We start from the raw sequence: 21,759 nt of genomic DNA, 5'->3' as shown, positions 1-21,759 counted from the left end.
GGATGCCCACTGTTGGTTCACGATGTTGTGAGAGAGAAAAATAATATCACTTTTTTAGAGTAGCGGTGGTTGTCTCTCAAATAGCGGCAACATGAGATGGCCATGTTCGGTATCTAATGTAATAACAAATTCACACACTCAGCCATAACCCTATAGGTCATTGTCGCCTCCCTTAAAGCAGCTCCTGACGTCGAAGTCAAGGACAGACATACGTTTGATGGACATCAGGTGTGATTTGAGCAGGGGCGGCACGCGGCAGTAAATGATGTCACCCCCGTGTAACTTTGATATAAGAGAAGCGCTGCTGCCTCCCTTGTTTCTCTATTGTGAGAGCGAAACAGAGGCAGATAAAGAGAGGACAGCACCGGAGCTGGGGGGTAAGCACCGATAGTGGACCAACTGGCGGGAAAGAAGCGGTGAGTTTATCTAATAACCATTATGTATTTGTAATGCGCTCGACCGGATCTTCCGGTACACGTTGTAATGTCAACTGCTTTTTCTAATAGCCTACAAGACAAGTCAAGACTATAGCCTATACTACACAACTATTTCAAAAGTGGGCCTAATAAATATGAAGTAGACTTCTGAGGCATATTGATGGTGTAAATTCACTACTGAGTCCAGACCATAGATATAGAATCTCATTCTAGTCATGTGGGCAAGATGTCATGAACCAGTATCATGCAACCAGTTCGTTATCGTTTAAACAATGAATTCGCACGCACGCCCATGATGAGTTCAAGCCTGTGGGTTAGCCCCTTAAATGCTTTATTGCAGGTGTCAAAGTTTGTCTTTCCCCAGACTCTTGAGGACGCTTAAATATCTTACCGTTACACGTCTTTGCGATCTCACCTGTACGGTTGTACCTGCCTGTATTGTTTCCTACATGCCATAAGACCCAGACATGGGCAAGAAGGACGAGATAGCTGTGGCCAAAGTCAAGATTGAGCAAAACGGAGACATTGGGTAAATATTTAGGTGCTATGCTGAGAATGTTGTCTTTGGGTGTTTGTATTTTGTCAACAATCGATTTGTGTTATTATTCCTTCATTGGAATTACGGTCTAGTTCCTGAGTTAACTAACTCAATAACTTTATCTGCCGTTTTTAAAGTTTAAAGATTATTACATGAAATTGATTTATAAAATGATGTTGTATATATTCTGTCTCTTCTAGAGAGGATAAAGATGAAGAGAAAAAGGGGGAGAAAGAGCCAAAGATGCCGATGATTGGCGCCATAGCTCTGGTGAGTAGCCGAGATAAACTGTCACATACTTCTCCAGCTTTACACACTGTAGACTATTTATTATCAGGGACCTGAGGTATTATTGGTGTGTGTGTCTGCGCGCGCACGCGTGTGTGTGTATGGGTTGGTGGTTGTGCGAAGGTGTGTGCATGTGACTTGTGTGCCTGCATGTGAACGTGTGCGTGCAACGTGCTTGCATGTGTGTAAAGTTGGAACCGAGATCAGACATGAATGTGGAAATAAGGGGGGGGGGGGGGGGGGGGGTTGGGAGTGGTCTGTTTCCTCTGTTTCCCTGCTGGGCCAGTAGAATAGCTGAAGGTTGAATTTCCTCTGTTTCCCTGCTGGGCCTGTAGAATAGCTGAAGGTTGAATTTCCTCTGTTTCCCTGCTGGGCCAGTAGAATAGCAAAAGGTTGAATTTCCTCTGTTTCCCTGCTGGGCCAGTAGAATAGCAGAATATTGAATTTCCTCTGTTCCCCTGCTGGGCCAGTAGAATAGCAGAAGATTGAATTTCCTCTGTTCCCCTGCTGGGCCAGTAGAATAGCTGGTTAAACTTCCTCTGGTTAGGAGCCTCTACCACTGGAGAAACATACTGGAGTTCTACATACAAAATGACTCAGAGTATTCATTACCTTCATATGTTCTCTTTCTCTCTCTGCTCATCTGTCCATCTCTGTCCCTTTTGTCCTCTCCACTTATCCTTCCCCCCTTTAATTATTTCTCCCCTTCCCTCTCCCCTGCCCTTTCTCACTCCCTTTCTCTCTATCCTTCCCAATCTCTCACTTTCCTCATATCCCCACCCGGCCCCTCATTCTCGCTCCTCTTCCCCCATGCCTCTATAGTTCAGGTTTGCTGATGGTTGGGACAGGTTGATGATTGTGCTGGGGACCATCATGGCTATGGTTAATGGAACGGTCCTCCCTCTCATGTGTATCGTCTTTGGGGACATGACTGACAGCTTCATAGGAGACTCCATACAGACACAGAATAATTTCACCAGTGAGTCAGTCCCTATACACACACCCACACACACACACACAAGCATGCACGCAACCATACACACACCCACACACACACACCCACCCACCCACACACACACAAGCATGCACACAACCATACACACACACACACACACACACACACACACACACACACACACACACACACACACACTCTTAAAGGACAACGCCACCACTTTTCAACCTCATTTTCATCTCCAACGCAATACCAGTGCCTGAAAACGACGCATTTCTACATCTTTTAAAAAAATATAAAGTTAAGTAGTTATACCTGATGACATCATAAAAAGCTAAAACATTTTTAAAAAACAGTGATTTTCAAACAATATGAGATTTGAGGTGATGCGGGGAGCAAGAAATTACCCTCTGGCTAGAAACTCAATGCAGGTTTTGAAAGTCACATTTTTTTGTCACAGATGACACTTTTTTAGGACCTTTCTTCTTGTCTTTTTAACCACAGATCATAGAAACAGGCTGTTTTCACATGTAGACACTGGTTTGGTGTTGGAGATAATGAACATGAGGTTGAAAAGTGGTGGAATTGCCCTTTAACTGTCTAACTGTCACATCTTTTCCTGCTCTAGACATCACATTCCCTGTTTCCAACACCACTCTGGGAGAGGAGATGACGGGGTGAGGCTAAGACTCAATGATATTTCAGTTTACCAAGAAGGGAGTAGTTCCTGATCTTTGACCGGATCTATTTCAGAGGCTCCGTATCCGTGAGTCCGCAAATTCTCACAGTATCTCACGGGAACTTGGACTTCATCTATTTTCATAACCTAGACAGGGTGAACTGCATAGTTAAAGGGCAATTCCACCACTTTTCAACCTCCTATTCATTATCTCCAGCACCATACCAGTGTCTACATGCGGAAAGTATTCAGACCCCTTGACTTTTTAACATTTTGTTATGTTACAGGCTTATTCTAAAATTGATTAAATTGTTTTTTCCCCCCTCATCAGTCTACACACTATACCCCATAATGACAAAGAAAAAACTTTGAAATGTTAATTTATATTAAAATTCAACTGAAATATCACATTCACATAAGTATTCAGACCATTTACTCAGTACTTTGTTGAAGCACCTTTGAAAATGATTACAGATTCAAGTCTTCTTGGGTATGATGTTACAAGCTTGAGGAGTTTTTCCAATTCTTCTCTGCAGATCCTCTAAAGCTCTGTCAGATTGGATGGGGAGCATTGCTGCACAGCTATTTTCAGGTCTTTCCAGAGACGTTTGATCAGGTTCAAGTCCGGGCTATGCCTGGGCCACTCAAGGACATTCAGAGACTTGTCCCGAAGCCACTCCTGCGTTGTCTTGGCTGTGTGCTTAAAGTCATTGTCCTGTTGGAAGGGGAATCTCCTCCCCAGTCTGAGGTCCTGAGCTCTCTGGAGCAGGTTTTCATCAAGGATCTCTCTGTAATTTGCTCCGTCATCTTTGCCTCAATCCTGACTAGTCTCCCAGTCCCTGCTGCTGAAAAACATCCCCACAGCATGATGCTGCCACCACCATGCTTTACTGTAGGGATGGTGCCAGGTTTCCTCCAGACGTGACGCTTGGCATTCAGGCCAAATAGTTCAATCTTGGTTACATCAAATCACATTTAATTTGTCACATACGCTGAATATGTACATGTAGGTAAAGTTATTAAAGTGACTATGCATAGATAATAACAGACAGTAGCAGCAGCGTAGAGTGAGGGGAGGGGGTAATGCAAATAGTCTGGGTAGCCATCTGATTAGCTGTTCAGGAGTCTTATGGCTTGGTTGGTAGAAGCTGTTTTAGAAGCCTCTTGGAGCTAGACTTGGCGCTCCAGTAACGCTTGCCATGCAGTAGCAGAGAGAACAGTCTATGACTGGGGTGGCTGGAGTCTTTAACAATTTTTAGGGCCTTCCTCTGACACTGCCTGGTATAGACTGGGACTTACGAAATCTAAGGCTATCTTTTTCAAACAGAAATTTGCATCCTGTAGCACTAATTCCGAAAAGTTTTGGGACACTGTAAAGTCCATGGAGAATAAGAGCACCTCCTCCCAGCTGCCCACTACACTGAGGATAGGAAACACTGTCACCACCGATAAATCTACAATAATCGTTCATTTCAATAAGCATTTTTCCATGGCTGGCTATGCTTTCCACCTGGCTACCCCTACCCTGGCCAACAGCTCGGCACCCCCTGCAGAAACTTGCCCAAGCCCCCCCTTGCTTCTCCTTCCCCCAAATCCAGAGAGCTGATATTCTGAAAGAGCTGCAAAATCTGGATCCCTACAAATTAGCTGGGCTAGACAATCTGGACCCTCTCTTTCTAAAATTATCCACAGAAATTGTAGCAACCACTATTACTAGCCTGTTCAACCTCTCTTTTGTATCGTCTGAGATCCCCAAAGATTGGAAAGCTGCCACTGTCATCCCCCTCTTCAAAGGGGGGAGACACTCTAGACCCAAACTGTTATAGACCTATATCCATCCTGCACTGCCTTTCTAAAATCTTCGAAAGCCAAGTTAACAAACAGATCACCGACCATTTTGAATCCCACCGTACCTTCTCCACTATGCAATCTGGTTTCCGAGCTGGTCATGGGTGCACCTCAGCCACGCCCAAGGTCCTAAACAATATCATAACTGCCATCGATAAAAGACAGCCGTCTTTCGACCTGGCCAAGACTTTCGACTCTGTCAATCATCGCATTCTTTATCGGCAGACTTGCTTTCTAAAATGACTGCCTCACCTGGTTCACCAACTACTTCTCAGATAGAGTTCAGTGTGTCAAATCGGAGGGCCTGTTGTCCGGACCTCTGGCAGTCTCTATGGTGGTGCCACAGGGTTAAATTCTCGGGCCGACTCTTTTCTCTGTATACATCAATGATGTCGCTCTTGCTGCTGGTGATTTTCTGATCCACCTCTATGCAGACTATACCATTCTGTATACATCTGGCCCTTCTTTGGAAACTGTGTTAACAAACCTTCAAACAAGCTTAAATGCCATAAAACACCCCTTCCGAGGCCTCCAACTGCTTTTAAAACTAAATGCATAATCTTCAACCGATTGCTGCCCGCACCCACCCGCCCGACTAGCATCACTGCTCTGGACGGTTCTGACTTAGAATATGTGGACAACTACAAATACCTAGGTGTCTGGTTAGACTGTAAACTCCCCTTCCAGACTCATATTAAGCATCTCCAATCCAAAATTAAATCTAGAATCTGCTTCATATTTCACAAACAAAACCTCCTTCACTCATGTTGCCAAACATACCCTCGTAAAACTGACTATCCCACCGATCCTTGACTTCGGCGATGTCATTTACAAAATAGCTTCCAACACTCTACTCAGCAAACTGGATGTAGTCTATCACAGAGCCATCAGTTTTGTCACCAAAGCCCCAAATACTACCCACCACTGCGACCTGTATGCTCTCGTTGGCTGGCCCTCGCTACATATTCGTCGCCAAACCCACTGGCTCCAGGTCATCTACAAGTCTATGCTAGGTCCCTGCCTTATCTCAGCTCACTGGTCACCATAGCAACACCCACCCGTAGCAGGCGCCCTAGCAGGTATATTTCACTGGTCACCCCCAAAGCCAACACTTCCTTTGGCCACCTTTCCTTCCAGTTCTCTGCTGCCAATGACTGGAACGAATTGCAAAAATCACTGAAGCTGGAGACTTATCTCCCTCTCTAACTTTAAGCATCAGCTGTCAGAGCAGCTTACCGATCGATCACTGTACCTGTACATAGCCAATCTGTAAATAGCACACCCAACTGCCACACCCACTATCATCCCCATATTGTTATTTATCTTCTTGCTCTTTTGCACCCCAGTATCTCTACTTGCACATCATCTGCACATTTATCACTGGTGTTAATGCTAAATTGTAGGCCTCTATGGCCTATTTATTCCCTTACCTCCCTAATCTTCTACATTTGCACACACTGTACATATATTTTTATATTGTGTTATTGACTGTATGTTTGTTTATGTGTAACTCTGTGTTGTTGTTTTTGTTGCACTGCTTTGCTTTATCTTGGGCAGTTGTAAATGAGAACTTGTTCTCAACTGGCCTACCTGGTTAAATAAAGGTGAAATAAAAGAGGTCCTGGATGGCAGGAAGCTTGGCCCCGGTGATGTACTGGGCCGTACGCACTACCCTCTACAGGGCCTTGCGGTCGGAGGCCGAGCAGTTGCCATGCAAGGCCGTGATGCAGACCAGAGAATCTTGTTTCTCATGGTCTGAGAGTCTTTAGGTGCCTTTTGGCAAACTGCAAGTGGGCTGTCATGTGCCTTTTACTGAGGAGTGGCTTCCGTCTGGCCACTCTACCATAAAGGCCTGATTGGTGGAGTGCCCCAGAGATGGTTGTCCTTCTGGAAGGTTCTTCCATCGCCACAGAGGAATTCTAGAGCTCTGTCAGAGTGACCACCTCCCTGACCAAGGCCTTTCTCCCCCGATTGCTCAGTTTGGCCAGGTGGCCCGCTCTAGGAAGAATCTTGGTGGTTCCAAACTTCTTGAGGACCTTCAATGCTGCAGAAATGTTTTGGTACCCTTCCCCAGATCTATGCCTCAACAAAATCCTGTCTCGGAGCTCTACGGACAATTCCTTCGACCTCATGGCTTGGTTTTTCCTCTGACATGCACTGTCAACTGTGGGACCTTATATAGACAGGTGTGTGCTTTTCCAAATCATGTCCAGTCAATTGAATTTACCACAAGTGGACTCCAATCAAGTTGTAGAAACATCTCAAGGATGATCAATGGAAACAGGATGCACCTGAGTTTAATTTGAGTCGCATAGCAAAGGATCTGAATACTTATGTAAATAAGGTATTTCTGTTTTAGTTTTTTTATAAATTTGCAATAATTTCAAAAAAACTGTTTCAGCTTAGTCATTATGTGGTATTGTGATGTCATTATGGGGTATTGTGATGTCATTATGGGGTATTGTGATGTCATTATGGGGTATTGTGTGTAGATTGCTGAGGAAATTAATTTTTTTAACCCATTTTAGAATAAGGCTGTAAAGTAACAAAATGTGTAAAAAGTCAGGGGGTCTGAATACTTTCCGAAGGCACTGTGTGTGAAAACAGTGTTTTTATGTCCTGTGGTTAAAAAGATAAGATGAAAGATATAAAAATGTAATTTAAAGTAAACACAATGAGATGAAGCGGTGACGCGGGGAGCAGGACAACTGCACTCCACCCTGGCTTTTTACTTAACCACCAACATGGAACAGGACAGGACAGCGTCTGGACAAGAACACACAACAACATTAATGCAGACACAGGGAACACACGGGGAAGCAGACAGTTATTGATAGGACAATCAACAAAGGGAAGGAGTCCAGGTGAGTCCAATGAGCGCTGCTGCGCATAATGAGCGCCAGACAGGGAGAGCGGGAGCAGGCGTGACATGAATGATGTCATAGGGTAGGATTGTGTGGGACCTTTTATTTTGAACCACAGAACGTTGAAACACACCGATTTGACATATTTCAGATATGTGAACAGATACAGAGCCTCAGAATTGAAAGATCCGGCCCCAGATAAGGAGCTACTTCCCTATACAATACATTGTAATGTTAAATGGTATATTCAAGGGATCACCTTTACCTCTCTGCCTTTGTGCCTCAGTATCCTTGCTATTTACTCCATAATGGATGGCATTTTGTATAGATTCATATGTATAGATTAACCTGCGTAATGTAAACACACGAACAGTCATGTGTCACCGTCATGTTTACAAAGTCATCATTCCATAACATGTACCCCTGTGCCCCAATTATCTACAAACCATCATTAAGGTTTTGTATGTCTGGATGTGTGTGTGTTGACCAGCCGTATGTCTGTATTCCAGCCATGCTATCTACTACTCTATAATGGGTGCGGTGGTGTTGGTAGCAGCCTACATGCAGGTGGCCTTCTGGACCCTGGCGGCAGGCAGGCAGGTCAAACGCCTCAGGAAGCTCTTCTTCCACTGCATCATGCAGCAGGAGATCGGTTGGTTCGACGTCAACGAGACGGGAGAACTCAACACCCGCCTAACAGAGTGAGGAGATACCTATAGGAATGGATTGGCGTTTATAGGGGAAGGTGTTTTACATTGATACCATCTGGATGTAGCTTCAGGGTTTAAACAGCCCTGTTCAATCAAATATGTGGAGTGTGTGTATGTGTGTGTATCTATGTGTGTGTGAATGTGTGTGTGTGTGTATGTACGTGTGTTTGCGTGTGTGTGTGTGAGTGTGTGTATGTGTGTGTGAGTGTATGTGTGTGTGTGTGTGTGAGTGTATGTGTTTTATTCGGTATTTCCTCCCCTCCACAGTGACATCTATAAGATCAACGAGGGAATAGGTGACAAGGTGGGCATGTTGATCCAGTCCTTCACCACCTTCATTGCTTCCTTCATCATCGGCTTCAGCAAAGGATGGAAGCTCACCCTTGTCATCCTGGCTGTCAGCCCTGTGCTGGGCTTCTCTGCTTTTATATTCAGCAAGGTGGGCCACACACACACACACACACACACACACACACACACACACACACACACACACACACACACACACACCTCTCTTGACTGTCTTTCTCCATTGTGTGTCTCTAGGTACTGACGTCCTTCACATCCCTGGAGCAGAGTGCCTATGCTAAAGCTGGAGCCGTGGCTGAGGAGGTGATCTCTTCTGTCAGAACAGTCTTCGCTTTCGGTGGACAACAGAAGGAGATAACCAGGTGTGTGTGAGAGAGAGAGCGGGGTAGAATGGAGACATTTTGCTAACGTTAAAGGAGCGGTAACTAAGGCAACAGACGGGTCACCAGGATAATGTTCCTAAAGGACTTGTTGCTGCTGTGAAGACCATTAGCCTGAGCAGTTAGTAGTTGTTATTATTGTTCTATAAGTGGATAGACCAGTCCACACCACTCTGTATAAAACCATCAGTGAGGAGGACAATTGGATTAGTGTGGTGTGTTTGTATATGTATACCATCTCTGTCTCTCTCTCTCTCTCTCTCTCTCTCTCATTCCCTATGTCTCTGTCTCTCTCTCTCTCTCTCGCTCTCTCATTCCCTCTGTTTTTTTCTCCCTCTTTCAATCCCTGTGCGTTTCTGTGTGTGTGTGTGTTGTTTTGTACCACAGGTACGAGAAAAACCTGGAGGATGCTAAGAACATGGGGATCCGTAAAGCCATCTCTGCTAACATCGCCATGGGCTTCACCTTCCTGATGATCTATCTGTCCTACGCTCTGTCCTTCTGGTACGGCAGCACACTCATCCTATCTGGAGAATACACCATTGGAACTGTCCTCACCGTGAGTACACACACACACACACACACACACACACACACACACACACACACACACACACAGAGATGTTTATTTGTGTCCTGTAGGTGTTCTTCACAGTGTTGATCGGGGCGTTTGCCATGGGACAGACTTCTCCTAATGTCCAGGCCTTCGCCAGTGCCCGGGGAGCGGCACACAAAGTCTACAACATCATCGACAATGTGAGACACACACACACACACACACACACACACACACACACACACACACACCCTCTCCTCTCACACACACACACACACCCTCTCCTCTCTCTCACACACACACACACCCTCTACTCGCGCACACACACACACACACACACACACTCTCTACTCACACACACACACACACACACCCTCTACTCACACACACACACACACACCCTCTACTCACACACACACACACACACCTCACACACCCTCACCTCACACACACACACTCTCTCCTCACACACACACACACCCTCTCCTCACACACACACACACACACCCTCTCCTCTCTCACACACACACACACACACACACACACACCCTCTCACACACACACTCCCTCTCCTCACACACACACACACACACACACACACACACCCTCTCCTCACACACACACACACACACACACACACACACACACACACCCTCTCCACACACACACACACACACACACACACCCTCTCCTCACACACACACACTCTTCACACACACACACACACACACCCTCTCCACACACACACACACACACACACACACTCTGGGCTGATCAGGGTTAACACAAAAAGCATCACTGTGGTTATAGCAGAATGGACTGTTCTTAGTTCACTGTGCATTTGTGAATGGTTCACGATTGTTAATGTTTCACGATGACTTGAGTTTACAACGCACAGTCAGACAGACAGAGCTGCTCTTACCATGCTTACATACAGTATATACACACTGGGGAGCGTGGTTGAATATGAATATCCTGACCATCAAAATGTTGGGTTGCAAAACTAACTTTTTACTATCAAGAGAAATCAAAGTTACATTCTTTGAACTCTCCCCCCAATCATACACACACACACTCACACACACAAACAAATACACACACACACACACACCAAAGACAAAAACAAGGGGAAACTGTGGAAGGGTGAGGTACCCAGGGGAACTTACATATTGTAAGATCTGAAAGAGCGAGAGAGAGACACACACACACACACTCCCTGGTACAGACACACAAACATACACACACACTGTAACAGACAGGCACACACACGTACTGTTCATGCTCTGTAACACAAAAACTTGTGTAAATAAACAGGGCTAAACTAACACGTAGATAAACCTGCCCTCTGGCTAACACTCTTTCTCCTATTGTCCCTCTGAGAGGGGAGAGAGAAGTGGGGGACTCATCGAGAGAGGGGAGAGAGAAGTGGGGGACTCATAGAGAGAGGGGGGAGAGAGGCGGGGGACTCATCGAGAGAGAGAGGTGGGGGACTCATCGAGAGAGGGGAGAGAGAGGCGGGGGACTCATCGAGAGAGGGGAGAGAGAGGCGGGGGACTCATCGAGAGAGGGGAGAGAGAGGTGGGGACTCATAGAGAGAGGGGAGAGAGAGGCGGGGGACTCATAGAGGGAGGGGAGAGAGAGACAGGGGACTCATAGAGGGAGGGGAGAGAGAGACAGGGGACTCATAGAGAGAGGGGAGAGAGCGGCAGGGGACTCATAGAGAGAGGGGAGAGAGCGGCAGGGGACTCATAGAGGGAGGGGAGAGAGGTGGGGGACTCATAGAGAGAGGGGAGAGAGAGGCAGGGGACTCATAGAGGGAGGGGAGAGAGGTGGGGGACTCATGGAGAGAGAGGCAGGGGACTCATAGAGGGAGGGAGGTCTGATGGAAAGAAGGAGGGTGGTGGGAGGGGCGTAGAGAGCAGGAGGCACAGTCCCCAATCACCAATCACCACACTCCCACCAGAATCAAGCCTTTCTGATTCGGCCCACCATTTTAGCTGCGGGCTGCTCTGAATGGGGCCTTGAATTCCAGCTGGAATTACTGTCTACTTATATAATGTCTATGGTGTGAATGGGGAAACTGTTGGGACTCTGTAGAGTGCTTAACACACAGTAGAATAACACATCTTTCCCCACTGAGCAGTCAGGAATACAGGGAGTCTTCAGAAGGGGATGTTTATGCTGCTGTATAAACCAGGCCTCTGTGTCTGTGTGTTTTTATGCTGCTGTATAAACCAGGCCTCTGTGTCTGTGTGTTTTTATGCTGCTGTATAAACCAGGATACTCTTCTCACGCACCATATTGGTTGAAAAATAGTTACCGGCAGTACAATAGGCCTGTAGTATTTTATGGTATAATGTATGTTGTTTTCAGATGTTCTGAAAGAGCTGCAAAACCTGGACCCGTACAAATCAGCTGGGCTTGACAATCTGGACCCTCTATTTCTGAAACTATCCGCCGCCATTGTGGCAAACCTTATTACCAGCCTGTTCAACCTCTCTTTCATATTATCTGAGATCCCCAAGGATTGGAAAGCTGCCGCGGTCATCCCCCTCTTCAAAGGGGGAGACACCCTGGATCCAAACTGTTACAGACCTCTATCCATCCTGCCCTGCCTATCTAAGGTCTTCGAAAGCCAAGTTAACAAACCATCTTGAATCCCACCGCACCTTCTCCGCTGTGCAATCTGGTTTCCGAGCCGGTCACGGGTGTACCTCAGCCACGCTCAAGGTACTAAACGATATCATAACCGCCATCGATAAAATACAGTACTGAGCAGCTGTCTTCATCGACCTGGCCAAGGCTTTCGACTCTGTCATTCACTGTATTCTTATCAGCAGACTCAATAGCCTTGGTTTCTCAAATGACTGCCTTGCCTGGTTCACCAACTACTTCGCAGACAGAGTTCAGTGTGTCAAATCGGAGGGCATGTTGTCCGGTCCTCTGGCAGTCTCTATGGGGGTGCCACAGGGTTCAATTCTCGGGCCGACTCTTTTCTCTGTATATATCAATGATGTTGCTCTTGCTGCGGGCGATTCCCTGATCCACCTCTACGCAGACGACACCATTCTGTATACTTCTGGCCCTTCCTTGGACACTGTGCTATCTAACCTCCAAACAAGCTTCAATGCCATACAACACTCCTTCCGTGGCCTCCAACTGCTCTTAAACGCTAGTAAAACCAAATGCATGCTTTTCAACCGTTCGCTGCCTGCACCCGCACGCCCGACTAGCATCACCACCCTGGATGGTTCCGACCTAGAATATGTGGACATCTATAAGTACCTAGGTGTCTGGCTAGACTGTAAACTCTCCTTCCAGACTCATATCAAACATCTCCAATCTAAAATCAAATCTAGAGTCGGCTTTCTATTTCGCAACAAAGCCTCCTTCACTCACGCCGCCAAACTTACCCTAGTAAAACGGACTATCCTACCGATCCTCGACTTCGGCGATGTCATCTACAAAATAGCTTCCAATACCCTACTCAGCAAACTGGATGCAGTTTATCACAGTGCCATCCGTTTTGTTACTAAAGCACCTTATACCACCCACCACTGCGACCTGTATGCTCTAGTCGGCTGGCCCTCGCTACATATTCGTCGCCAGACCCACTGGCTCCAGGTCATCTACAAGTCCATGCTAGCTAAAGCTCCGCCTTATCTCAGTTCACTGGTCACGATGGCAACACCCACCCGTAGCACGCGCTCCAGCAGGTGTATCTCACTGGTCATCCCTAAAGCCAACACCTCATTTGGCCGCCTTTCCTTCAAGTTCTCTGCTGCCTGCGACTGGAACGAATTGCAAAAATCGCTGAAGTTGGAGACTATTATCTCCCTCACCAACTTTAAACATCTGCTATCTGAGCAGCTAACCGATCGCTGCAGCTGTAAATAGCCCACCCAATTTACCTACCTCATCCCCATATTGTTTTTATTTATTTACTTTGCTGTTCTTTTGCACACCAGTATCTCTATCTGCACATGACCATCTGATCATTTATCACTCCAGTGTTAATCTGCTAAATTGTAATTGTTCACTCCTATGGCCTATTTATTGCCTACCTCCTCATGCCTTTTGCACACAATGTATATAGATTCTTTTTTTTCCTACTATGTTATTGACTTGTTTACTGTTTACTCCATGTGTAACTCTGTGTTGTTGTCTGTTCACACTGCTATGCTTTATCTTGGCCAGGTCGCATTTGTAAATGAGAACTTGTTCTCAACTAGCCTACCTGGTTAAATAAAGGGGTTCTCAACTAGCCTACCTGGTTAAATAAAGGGGTTCTCAACTAGCCTACCTGGTTAAATAAAGGTGTTCTCAACTAGCCTACCTGGTTAAATAAAGGGGTTCTCAACTAGCCTACCTGGTTAAATAAAGGTGTTCTCAACTAGCCTACCTGGTTAAATAAAGGTGTTCTCAACTAGCCTACCTGGTTAAATAAAAATGTGTCCAGTAATAGTATTAGTTGGTGACCTGCTTGAATGTTCACATCTACATGTTTATGTTCTAAGTCTCACTGTTGTTGTTGTTTGTCTGTTCAGAAACCCCACATCAACAGCTACTCAGACCACGGCTACAAGCCTGATGTCATCAAAGGAAACATAGAGTTTAACAACATCCATTTCACCTACCCCTCACGGCCCAACGTCAAAGTATGTGCTGCCTTCTTTACGTGTGCGTGTGTGTTGATGTCCAGTAGATGTTTGTAGATGTTAAACGGTGTGTTTCTGTGTGTGTCTCTTTGTAGGTGTTGAATGGAATGTCTCTGAGCGTGCGTAGTGGCCAGACCATAGCTCTGGTAGGCAGTAGTGGCTGTGGGAAGAGCACCACCGTTCAGCTGCTGCAGCGGTTCTATGATCCACAAGATGGATCAGTGAGTATCATGGAACACACACACACACACACAGTATCTGTTCTGTAACAGAACCCTCTGTGTTCTGTAGGTGTTTGTAGATGGTCATGACGTGCGCTCCCTGAACGTGCGCTTCCTGAGAGAGATGATTGGCGTTGTCAGTCAGGAGCCCATCCTGTTTGCTACCACCATCGCTGAGAACATCCGCTACGGACGACCTGACGTCACACATCAGGAGATAGAACAGGCTGCTAGGGAGGCCAACGCCTACGACTTCATCATGACACTACCTGATGTATGTTACTCTGTCTGTCTGTTTGTCTGTCTGTCTCTGTCTGTCTGTCTCTGTCTGTCTGTCTGTCGTAGTGGTAGTACTATAATTAATTCTAGATAATGATTGATTACAGTATATTGATAATATTGTTTCTGTTGAGCAGAAGTTTGAGACTCTAGTGGGAGACAGAGGAACCCAGATGAGTGGAGGACAGAAACAGAGGATCGCTATCGCACGCGCTCTCGTACGCAACCCCAAGATCCTCTTATTGGATGAGGCTACCTCAGCCCTCGACGCCGAGAGTGAGACCATCGTACAGGCTGCTTTGGACAAGGTAGAGAACACACACACACAGACACCCTTTGCACCAGTTTATCAACATCCACTAAACATTGCTATACCCCCCTCCTCCCTCCCTTTCACTCCTACTCCCTCCTCCCCCTCCCTCCCTCCCTCCCTCCCTCCCTCCCTCCCTCCCTCCCTCCCTCCCTCCCTCCCTCCCTCCCTCCCTCCCTCCCTCCCTCCCTCCCTCCCTCCCTCCCCCCCTCCCTCCCTCACACCCACCCCCACCAGGTGAGACAGGGTCGTACTACCATCGTGGTGGCCCATCGTCTGTCTACTATCCGTAATGCTGATGTCATCGCAGGCTTCCAGAAGGGAGAGATCGTAGAGCTGGGAACACACAGCCAACTGATGGAAAAAGAAGGAGTCTACCACACACTGGTCACCATGCAGGTAACACACACACACACACACCCACCCCCTCCTCACACCCTCTTCACACATCTTGCATCTATGTCACCATTTAGGTAACAGCGTTATCAAAACAGTGTCACACACACGCCACATAACAAACAAATACACACATTTGACTCTATTCTATTATTATTATATTCTATTCTGTTGTGTTCTTCCAGACGTTTAAGAGTCCTGAGGAGGGCGAGGAGGCTGTGGAGGAGCAGGTTCTGGAGGAGAAGAGTCCATCAGTGACGCCGTTCTCAGAGACCACCCTCATCAGCAGGAAATCTACCAAGGGATCATCCTTCATCGGCTCAGAGAAAGGAGACAAGGACAAGACAGAGGTGGAAGAAAAGGTAAGGCTATGGAGCTAGAGGTACTAACTGGAATGGATATTCTCATTTTAATCCAGGATCAGTGGTGGACACACTGTGGGACATAATTGGTGTACCATTTGGAATGTTTCTGATGATCTCTCTCCTTCTTTTCTCTCTCTTTCTTCTCCCTCTCTTTCTCTCTCCTTCCTTTCTCTATTTTCTCTCTCTGTCTTCTCTCTCCTTCCTTTCTCTCTTTCTCTCTCGTTCTTCTTGCTCTCTGTCTTCACTCTCTCCTTCCTTTCTTTCTCTATCTCTCTCTTTCTCTCTCCTTCCTCTCTCTCTCTGTCTTCTCTATCTCTCTCTCTCTCATCCCAGGATGAGGAGATTCCTCCTGTGTCGTTTCTGAAGGTGTTGAAGCTGAACCTTCCTGAGTGGCCCTATATGGTGGTTGGTGTGATCTGTGCCACTATCAACGGGGGCATGCAGCCTTTCTTCGCTGTCATCTTCTCTAAAATCATCGCTGTATGTTAAATATCAGTTAATACCAGATATCATCATTCTATGTTTACTCATTTATTTCAGTTTATTCATCTTCTCCCAAGTCGTTACTGTAAGTTGAATTAGTCATATTCTATCAAATAGCATCACCTCAGATGATCATGTTTGTGTTGTTGTCATGTTTCAGGTGTTTGCAGAGCAAGACCAGGAACTAGTTAGACAACGCTCCTCGTTCTACTCTATCATGTTCGCCCTCATTGGAGTCGTCTCCTTCATAACCATGTTTCTGCAGGTACGCACACACCTCACCTAATGCTAAATAATATGACGAATGAGTGACAGAATGTGGGAGGGGCTTAGGTTTGTATCTATCCTACAGCAGGTCAGTGGTCCCTTATGTATTTCTATTGATCGACAGCATCTTGAAGTTTTACTTACTATGACTGTGATATATGGTTTTCTTCTCTCCAGGGATTCTGTTTTGGGAAGGCCGGGGAGATTCTGACCATGAAGCTGAGACTGATGGCCTTTAAAGCCATGATGAGACAGGCAAGACAGTTTATTTAGGCTTATAGGGTGTTTAATAAAGGTAAGACAGTTTATTTAGGCTTATAGGGTGTTTAATAAAGGTAAGACAGTTTATTTAGGCTTATAGGGTGTTTTATAAAGGTGAGACAGTTTATTTAGGCTTATAGGGTGTTTAATAAAGGTAAGACAGTTTATTTAGGCTTATAGGGTGTTTTATAAAGGTGAGAGTTTATTTAGGCCTATAGAGTGTTTAATAAATGTGTTTATTTAGGCTTATAGGGTGTTTAATAAATGTGTTTATTTAGGCCTATAGAGTGTTTAATAAATGTGTTTATTTAGGCTTATAGGGTGTTTAATAAATGTGTTTATTTAGGCCTATAGAGTGTTTAATAAAGGTAAGACTGTGTATTTAGTCTTATATAGGTTATAGGGCTTATGGAGTGTTTATAAAGGCTCAAATAGGTTATAGACAATTTGAACATGTAACTCTCTTCGTTCTCCTGTAGGAGTTGGGCTGGTATGACAGTCACAAGAACAGTGTTGGAGCTCTCACCACTAGACTGGCTACAGACGCAGCACAAGTACAGGGGGTAAGTAGTAAGTACACACATGAACACACAACACACACACACACACTAACCCTCCCTCCCTCCCTCTCCAGGCTACAGGAGTGCGTTTGGCCACTCTGGCCCAGAACGTGGCTAACCTGGGCACCAGTCTGATCATCTCGTTTGTGTACGGCTGGCAGCTGACTCTTCTCATCCTGTGTGTGGTACCTGTCATGGCTGTAGCTGGAGGCATACAGATGAAGATGCTCTCTGGTCACGCTGTCAAAGACAAGAAAGAGCTAGAACAGGCTGGCAAGGTACACAACCACTCACACACAGTCTTATTCACTCTCTTCATAGCTCCCAAAATTTGCAACAGTGAATATCTATACGTTCTATCTATACTTCTCTCGAGTCTAACCAGTGTGTGTGTGTCAGATTGCCACAGAGGCCATAGAGAACATCCGTACGGTGGCATCTCTCACCAGAGAGCAGAAGTTTGAGTCTCTGTACCAGGAGAACCTCATAGTGCCTTACAAGTACGTGTGCTACAAAGTTTACAATTTCCATTATAAAAAGTCCTAGTCAATGCTGTGTTTTTAATGTGTCAACAGTGTCAGTCTTGTAAATGTACTATATTACTTTTGTTTATGTAATCACCCCTCTCTTTAATCTCTCTCTCTCTCTTCCTCTGTAGGAACTCTCAGAAGAAGGCCCATGTGTATGGCATCACATTCTCCTTCTCTCAGGCCATGATCTACTTTGCCTATGCAGGCTGCTTCCGCTTCGGAGCCTGGCTCATAGAGGAAGGCATCATGACCTTTGAAAATGTCTTCCTGTGAGTACAGCAGCTACCTTTGATTGGATTAATTCAGTCATGTGTCCATGTTCACAACTGTCCTTATAGCCTTTTCCTATGTGACTCAAAGGCCATGTTGGAACGACTCAATTGCTTCCCTAATATTGGTTCTTGGTGGACACAGGAACAGTAGTGTGCCGATTTGTGTATACATTGTACAATACAGCTCAGGTACAGTAGTGGAGGATGTGTGTGTACATTGTACAGCTCAGGTATAGTAGAACACACCCCGGCCCAGCTCATCTAGGCCTGACAGGAATGTCCAGTATTACAGTGGTCAAAGGTGGTTGTGGTTAATCATTACCTAACTGGGAAGTGTGTTGGAGGTCAATGCTGATCTAGGGACTCATCACCGTAGCAACAATGGCCATATAGCCATGACATGTCTAACATGTAACCCATAGAAATGGATGTTATAGAGTAGATATCACGACTAAAGGCTTAGATAACATTTTATTTTAAAAGTCAGTCATAACACTGTCATAACAGCAACATAACGTCTGTCATAAACAGATGTTACTATTGTCATTTTAAAGCTGCAATATGCAACTTTTTTGGGTGACCCAAGTTCCAGATCTGTCATTCTCATTGAAAGCAAGTCTAAGAAGCGGTAGATCTGTTCTATTTTCTCTATTTCTATGCATTCATTTTTTTAAATTTAGTTTTTGCTTCATTTACTTAAGTTTTTTTTTTTTTTACACCAGCTTCTAACAGCTGAAAATACCATATTTTGGGTTATTGAAGATATATTTCACAGCGGTTTAGATCGTACAATGATTCTCTACTACTTGTTTTGTCACATAAACTAAAATTAGACAAACTATTAGAATTTTAGCAACCAGGAAATGGCAGAGCGATTTCCTACATATTGCACCTTTAAGTGTCATGCGGTTGTATTATTTCACTTTCAATGTGAAGTTCAAATAACTCTGGCATGACTTCAAGATAATTTAAGTTTAACCTAAATTAGACTTTAGTGAGCTTGATACAATAGTTTCCGAGCTTGATACACTGTTTTAGCATTTGTGACGCAAAACCAATGCACATTTTTTCATGCTTCATGTCCAAATCATAGCATCTTAAATTGATTGTGTAACTCGATGCAGTTATTTATCGCTTTTCATTACAGTGTTATCTCAATGCTCTACATGGGCAAATAATTTGAATCAAGGCAGGAAATAGCAAAAGTAGGCTAGGTGCTGAAATACTTTTCAGATTAGGACTATGAGGAAGATAGTCTGTAGAAATGTATTTTAAAGGCTCCAATTGATGTAGCGGCTCTCAGATGGTCAGGGAGAGCATTCCATAGGCGAGGGGCATCGGAGCAGGGGACGTGCCCTGGGGACTTGAAGTGGTGATTTGGACATTGATTTGAACATGGAGCTCGTAAATATAATATCGGTAACATTGACTTGCATTGGATTTGTGCCACGAATGCTAAAATGTTACCATTTGGAAACAGTGGCCGGGTAAACAAAACCAAAGCAGCCCATAGACTGCTTACAGGGTAAGGAAACCAATATGTCATTTTGAACTTTGGGTGAACTATCCCTTTAAGATACATGTTAGATAGAGAGAAACCTGTTCTCTCTGTCTCGCTCTCCAGGGTGATCTCTGCAGTGTGAACTGTCTCTTTAAGATACATTATATATACACTGCTCAAAAAAATAAAGGGAACACTTAAACAACACAATGTAACTCCAAGTCAATCACACTTCTGTGAAATCAAACTGTCCACTTAGGAAGCAACACTGATTGACAATACATTTCACATGCTGTTGTGCAAATGGAATAGACAACAGGTGGAAATTATAGGCAATTAGCAAGACACCCCCAATAAAGGAGTGGTTCTGCAGGTGGTGATCACAGACCACTTATCAGTTCCTATGCTTCCTAGCTGATGTTTTGGTCACTTTTGAATGCTGGCAGTGCTTTCACTCTAGTGGTAGCATGAGACAGTCTACAACCCACACAAGTGGCTCAGGTAGTGCAGCTCATCCAGAATGGCACATCAATGCGAGCTGTGGCAAGAAGGTTTGCTGTGTCTGTCAGCGTAGTGTCCAGAGCATGGAGGCGCTACCAGGAGACAGGCCAGTACATCAGGAGACGTGGAGGAGGCCGTAGGAGGGCAACAACCCAGCAGCAGGACCGCTACCTCCGCCTTTGTACAAGGAGGAGCAGGAGGAGCACTGCCAGAGCCCTGCAAAATGACCTCCAGCAGGCCACAAATGTGCATGTGTCTGCTCAAATAGTCAGAAACAGACTCCATGAGGGTGGTATGAGGGCCCAACGTCCACAGGTGGGGGTTGTGCTTACAGCCCAACACCGTGCAGGACGTTTGGCATTTGCCAGAGAACACCAAGATTGGCAAATTCGCCACTGGCGCCCTGTGCTCTTCACAGATGAAAGCAGGTTCACACTGAGCACATGTGACAGACGTGACAGAGTCTGGAGACGCCGTGGAGAACGTTCTGCTGCCTGCAACATCCTCCAGCATGACCGGTTTGGCGGTGGGTCAGTCATGGTGTGGGGTGGCATTTCTTTGGGGGTCCGCACAGCCCTCCATGTGCTCGCCAGAGGTAGCCTGACTGCCATTAGGTACCGAGATGAGATCCTCAGACCCCTTGTGAGACCATATGCTGGTGTGGTTGGCCCTGGGTTCCTCCTAATGCAAGACAATGCTAGACCTCATGTGGCTGGAGTGTGTCAGCAGTTCCTGCAAGAGGAAGGCATTGATGCTATGGACTGGCCAGCCCGTTCCCCAGACCTGAATCCAATTGAGCACATCTGGGACATCATGTCTCGCTCCGTTGCACCACAGACTGTCCAGGAGTTGGCGGATGCTTTAGTCCAGGTCTGGGAGGAGATCCCTCAGAAGACCATCCGCCACCTCATCAGGAGCATGCCCAGGCGTTGTAGGGAGGTCATACAGACACATGGAGCCCTACTGAGCCTCATTTTGACTTGTTTTAAGGACATTACATCAAAGTTGGATCAGCCTGTAGTGTGGTTTTCCACTTTAATTTTGAGTGTGACTCCAAATCCAGACCTCCATGGGTTGATCAATTTGATTTCCATTGATAATTTTTGTGTGATTTTGTTGTCAACACATTCAACTATGTACAGAAAAAAGTATTTAATAAAAATATTTCATTCATTCAGATCTGGGATGTGTTATTCCCTTACTTTTGTACACTGCTCAAAAAAAGTATGTGGACACCCCTTCAAATGAGTGGATTTGGCTATTTTAGCCACACCCATTGCTGACAGGTTTATAAAATCGAGCACAAACCATGCAATCTCAATAGAAATATTGGCTGTAGAACGGCCTTACTGAAAAGCTCAGTGACTTTCAACATGGCACCGTCATAGGAGGCCATCTTTCCAACAAGTCAGTTCGTCAAATTTCTGCCCTGCTAGAGCTGCCCCAGTCAACTGTAAGTGCTGTTATTGTAAAGTGGAAACGTTTAGGAGCAACAACGGCTCTGCTGCGAAGTGGTAGGCCAGTGGTAGGCCAAGCTCACAGAATGGAACCGCCGAGTGGAACCGCAAAATCGTTTGTCCTCGGTTACAAC

General features: G+C 45.6%; 1 protein-coding gene across 5 annotated transcripts in view; it reads left to right on the top strand.

Annotated features, from left to right (window-relative positions):
* The first annotated feature begins 203 nt into the window (after positions 1–203).
* LOC110507788 (ATP-dependent translocase ABCB1) overlaps positions 204–21,759 on the top strand; it is a 30,431-nt gene continuing 8,875 nt past the window's right edge. The window contains exons 1-23 of one of the 5 annotated variants that reach the window (XM_036967167.1): positions 204–377; positions 897–966; positions 1,176–1,245; positions 2,086–2,242; positions 2,847–2,895; positions 8,119–8,310; positions 8,587–8,758; positions 8,866–8,990; positions 9,396–9,567; positions 9,651–9,764; positions 14,112–14,222; positions 14,318–14,443; positions 14,514–14,717; positions 14,860–15,030; positions 15,270–15,431; positions 15,614–15,790; positions 16,127–16,273; positions 16,437–16,541; positions 16,721–16,798; positions 17,284–17,367; positions 17,439–17,642; positions 17,764–17,864; positions 18,023–18,163. In XM_036967167.1, coding sequence (XP_036823062.1) covers positions 263–377; positions 897–966; positions 1,176–1,245; positions 2,086–2,242; positions 2,847–2,895; positions 8,119–8,310; positions 8,587–8,758; positions 8,866–8,990; positions 9,396–9,567; positions 9,651–9,764; positions 14,112–14,222; positions 14,318–14,443; positions 14,514–14,717; positions 14,860–15,030; positions 15,270–15,431; positions 15,614–15,790; positions 16,127–16,273; positions 16,437–16,541; positions 16,721–16,798; positions 17,284–17,367; positions 17,439–17,642; positions 17,764–17,864; positions 18,023–18,163 — 3,047 coding nt within the window. In that variant the 5' untranslated portion in view covers positions 204–262. Of the gene's footprint in view, positions 417–801; positions 967–1,175; positions 1,246–2,085; positions 2,243–2,846; positions 2,896–8,118; positions 8,311–8,586; positions 8,759–8,865; positions 8,991–9,395; positions 9,568–9,650; positions 9,765–14,111; positions 14,223–14,317; positions 14,444–14,513; positions 14,718–14,859; positions 15,031–15,269; positions 15,432–15,613; positions 15,791–16,126; positions 16,274–16,436; positions 16,542–16,720; positions 16,799–17,283; positions 17,368–17,438; positions 17,643–17,763; positions 17,865–18,022; positions 18,164–21,759 lie in introns of those variants that run through there. The other 4 variants (XM_036967170.1, XM_036967168.1, XM_036967169.1 and 1 more) reach the window with 4 other exon arrangements.

The sequence above is a fragment of the Oncorhynchus mykiss genome, chromosome 3 (genome assembly GCF_013265735.2).
Source record: "Oncorhynchus mykiss isolate Arlee chromosome 3, USDA_OmykA_1.1, whole genome shotgun sequence".
In the NCBI taxonomy this organism is placed as follows: domain Eukaryota; kingdom Metazoa; phylum Chordata; class Actinopteri; order Salmoniformes; family Salmonidae; genus Oncorhynchus; species Oncorhynchus mykiss.
The sequence above is the reverse complement of the archived record's forward strand: the minus strand, read 5'-3'. Positions and strand labels throughout refer to the sequence as shown.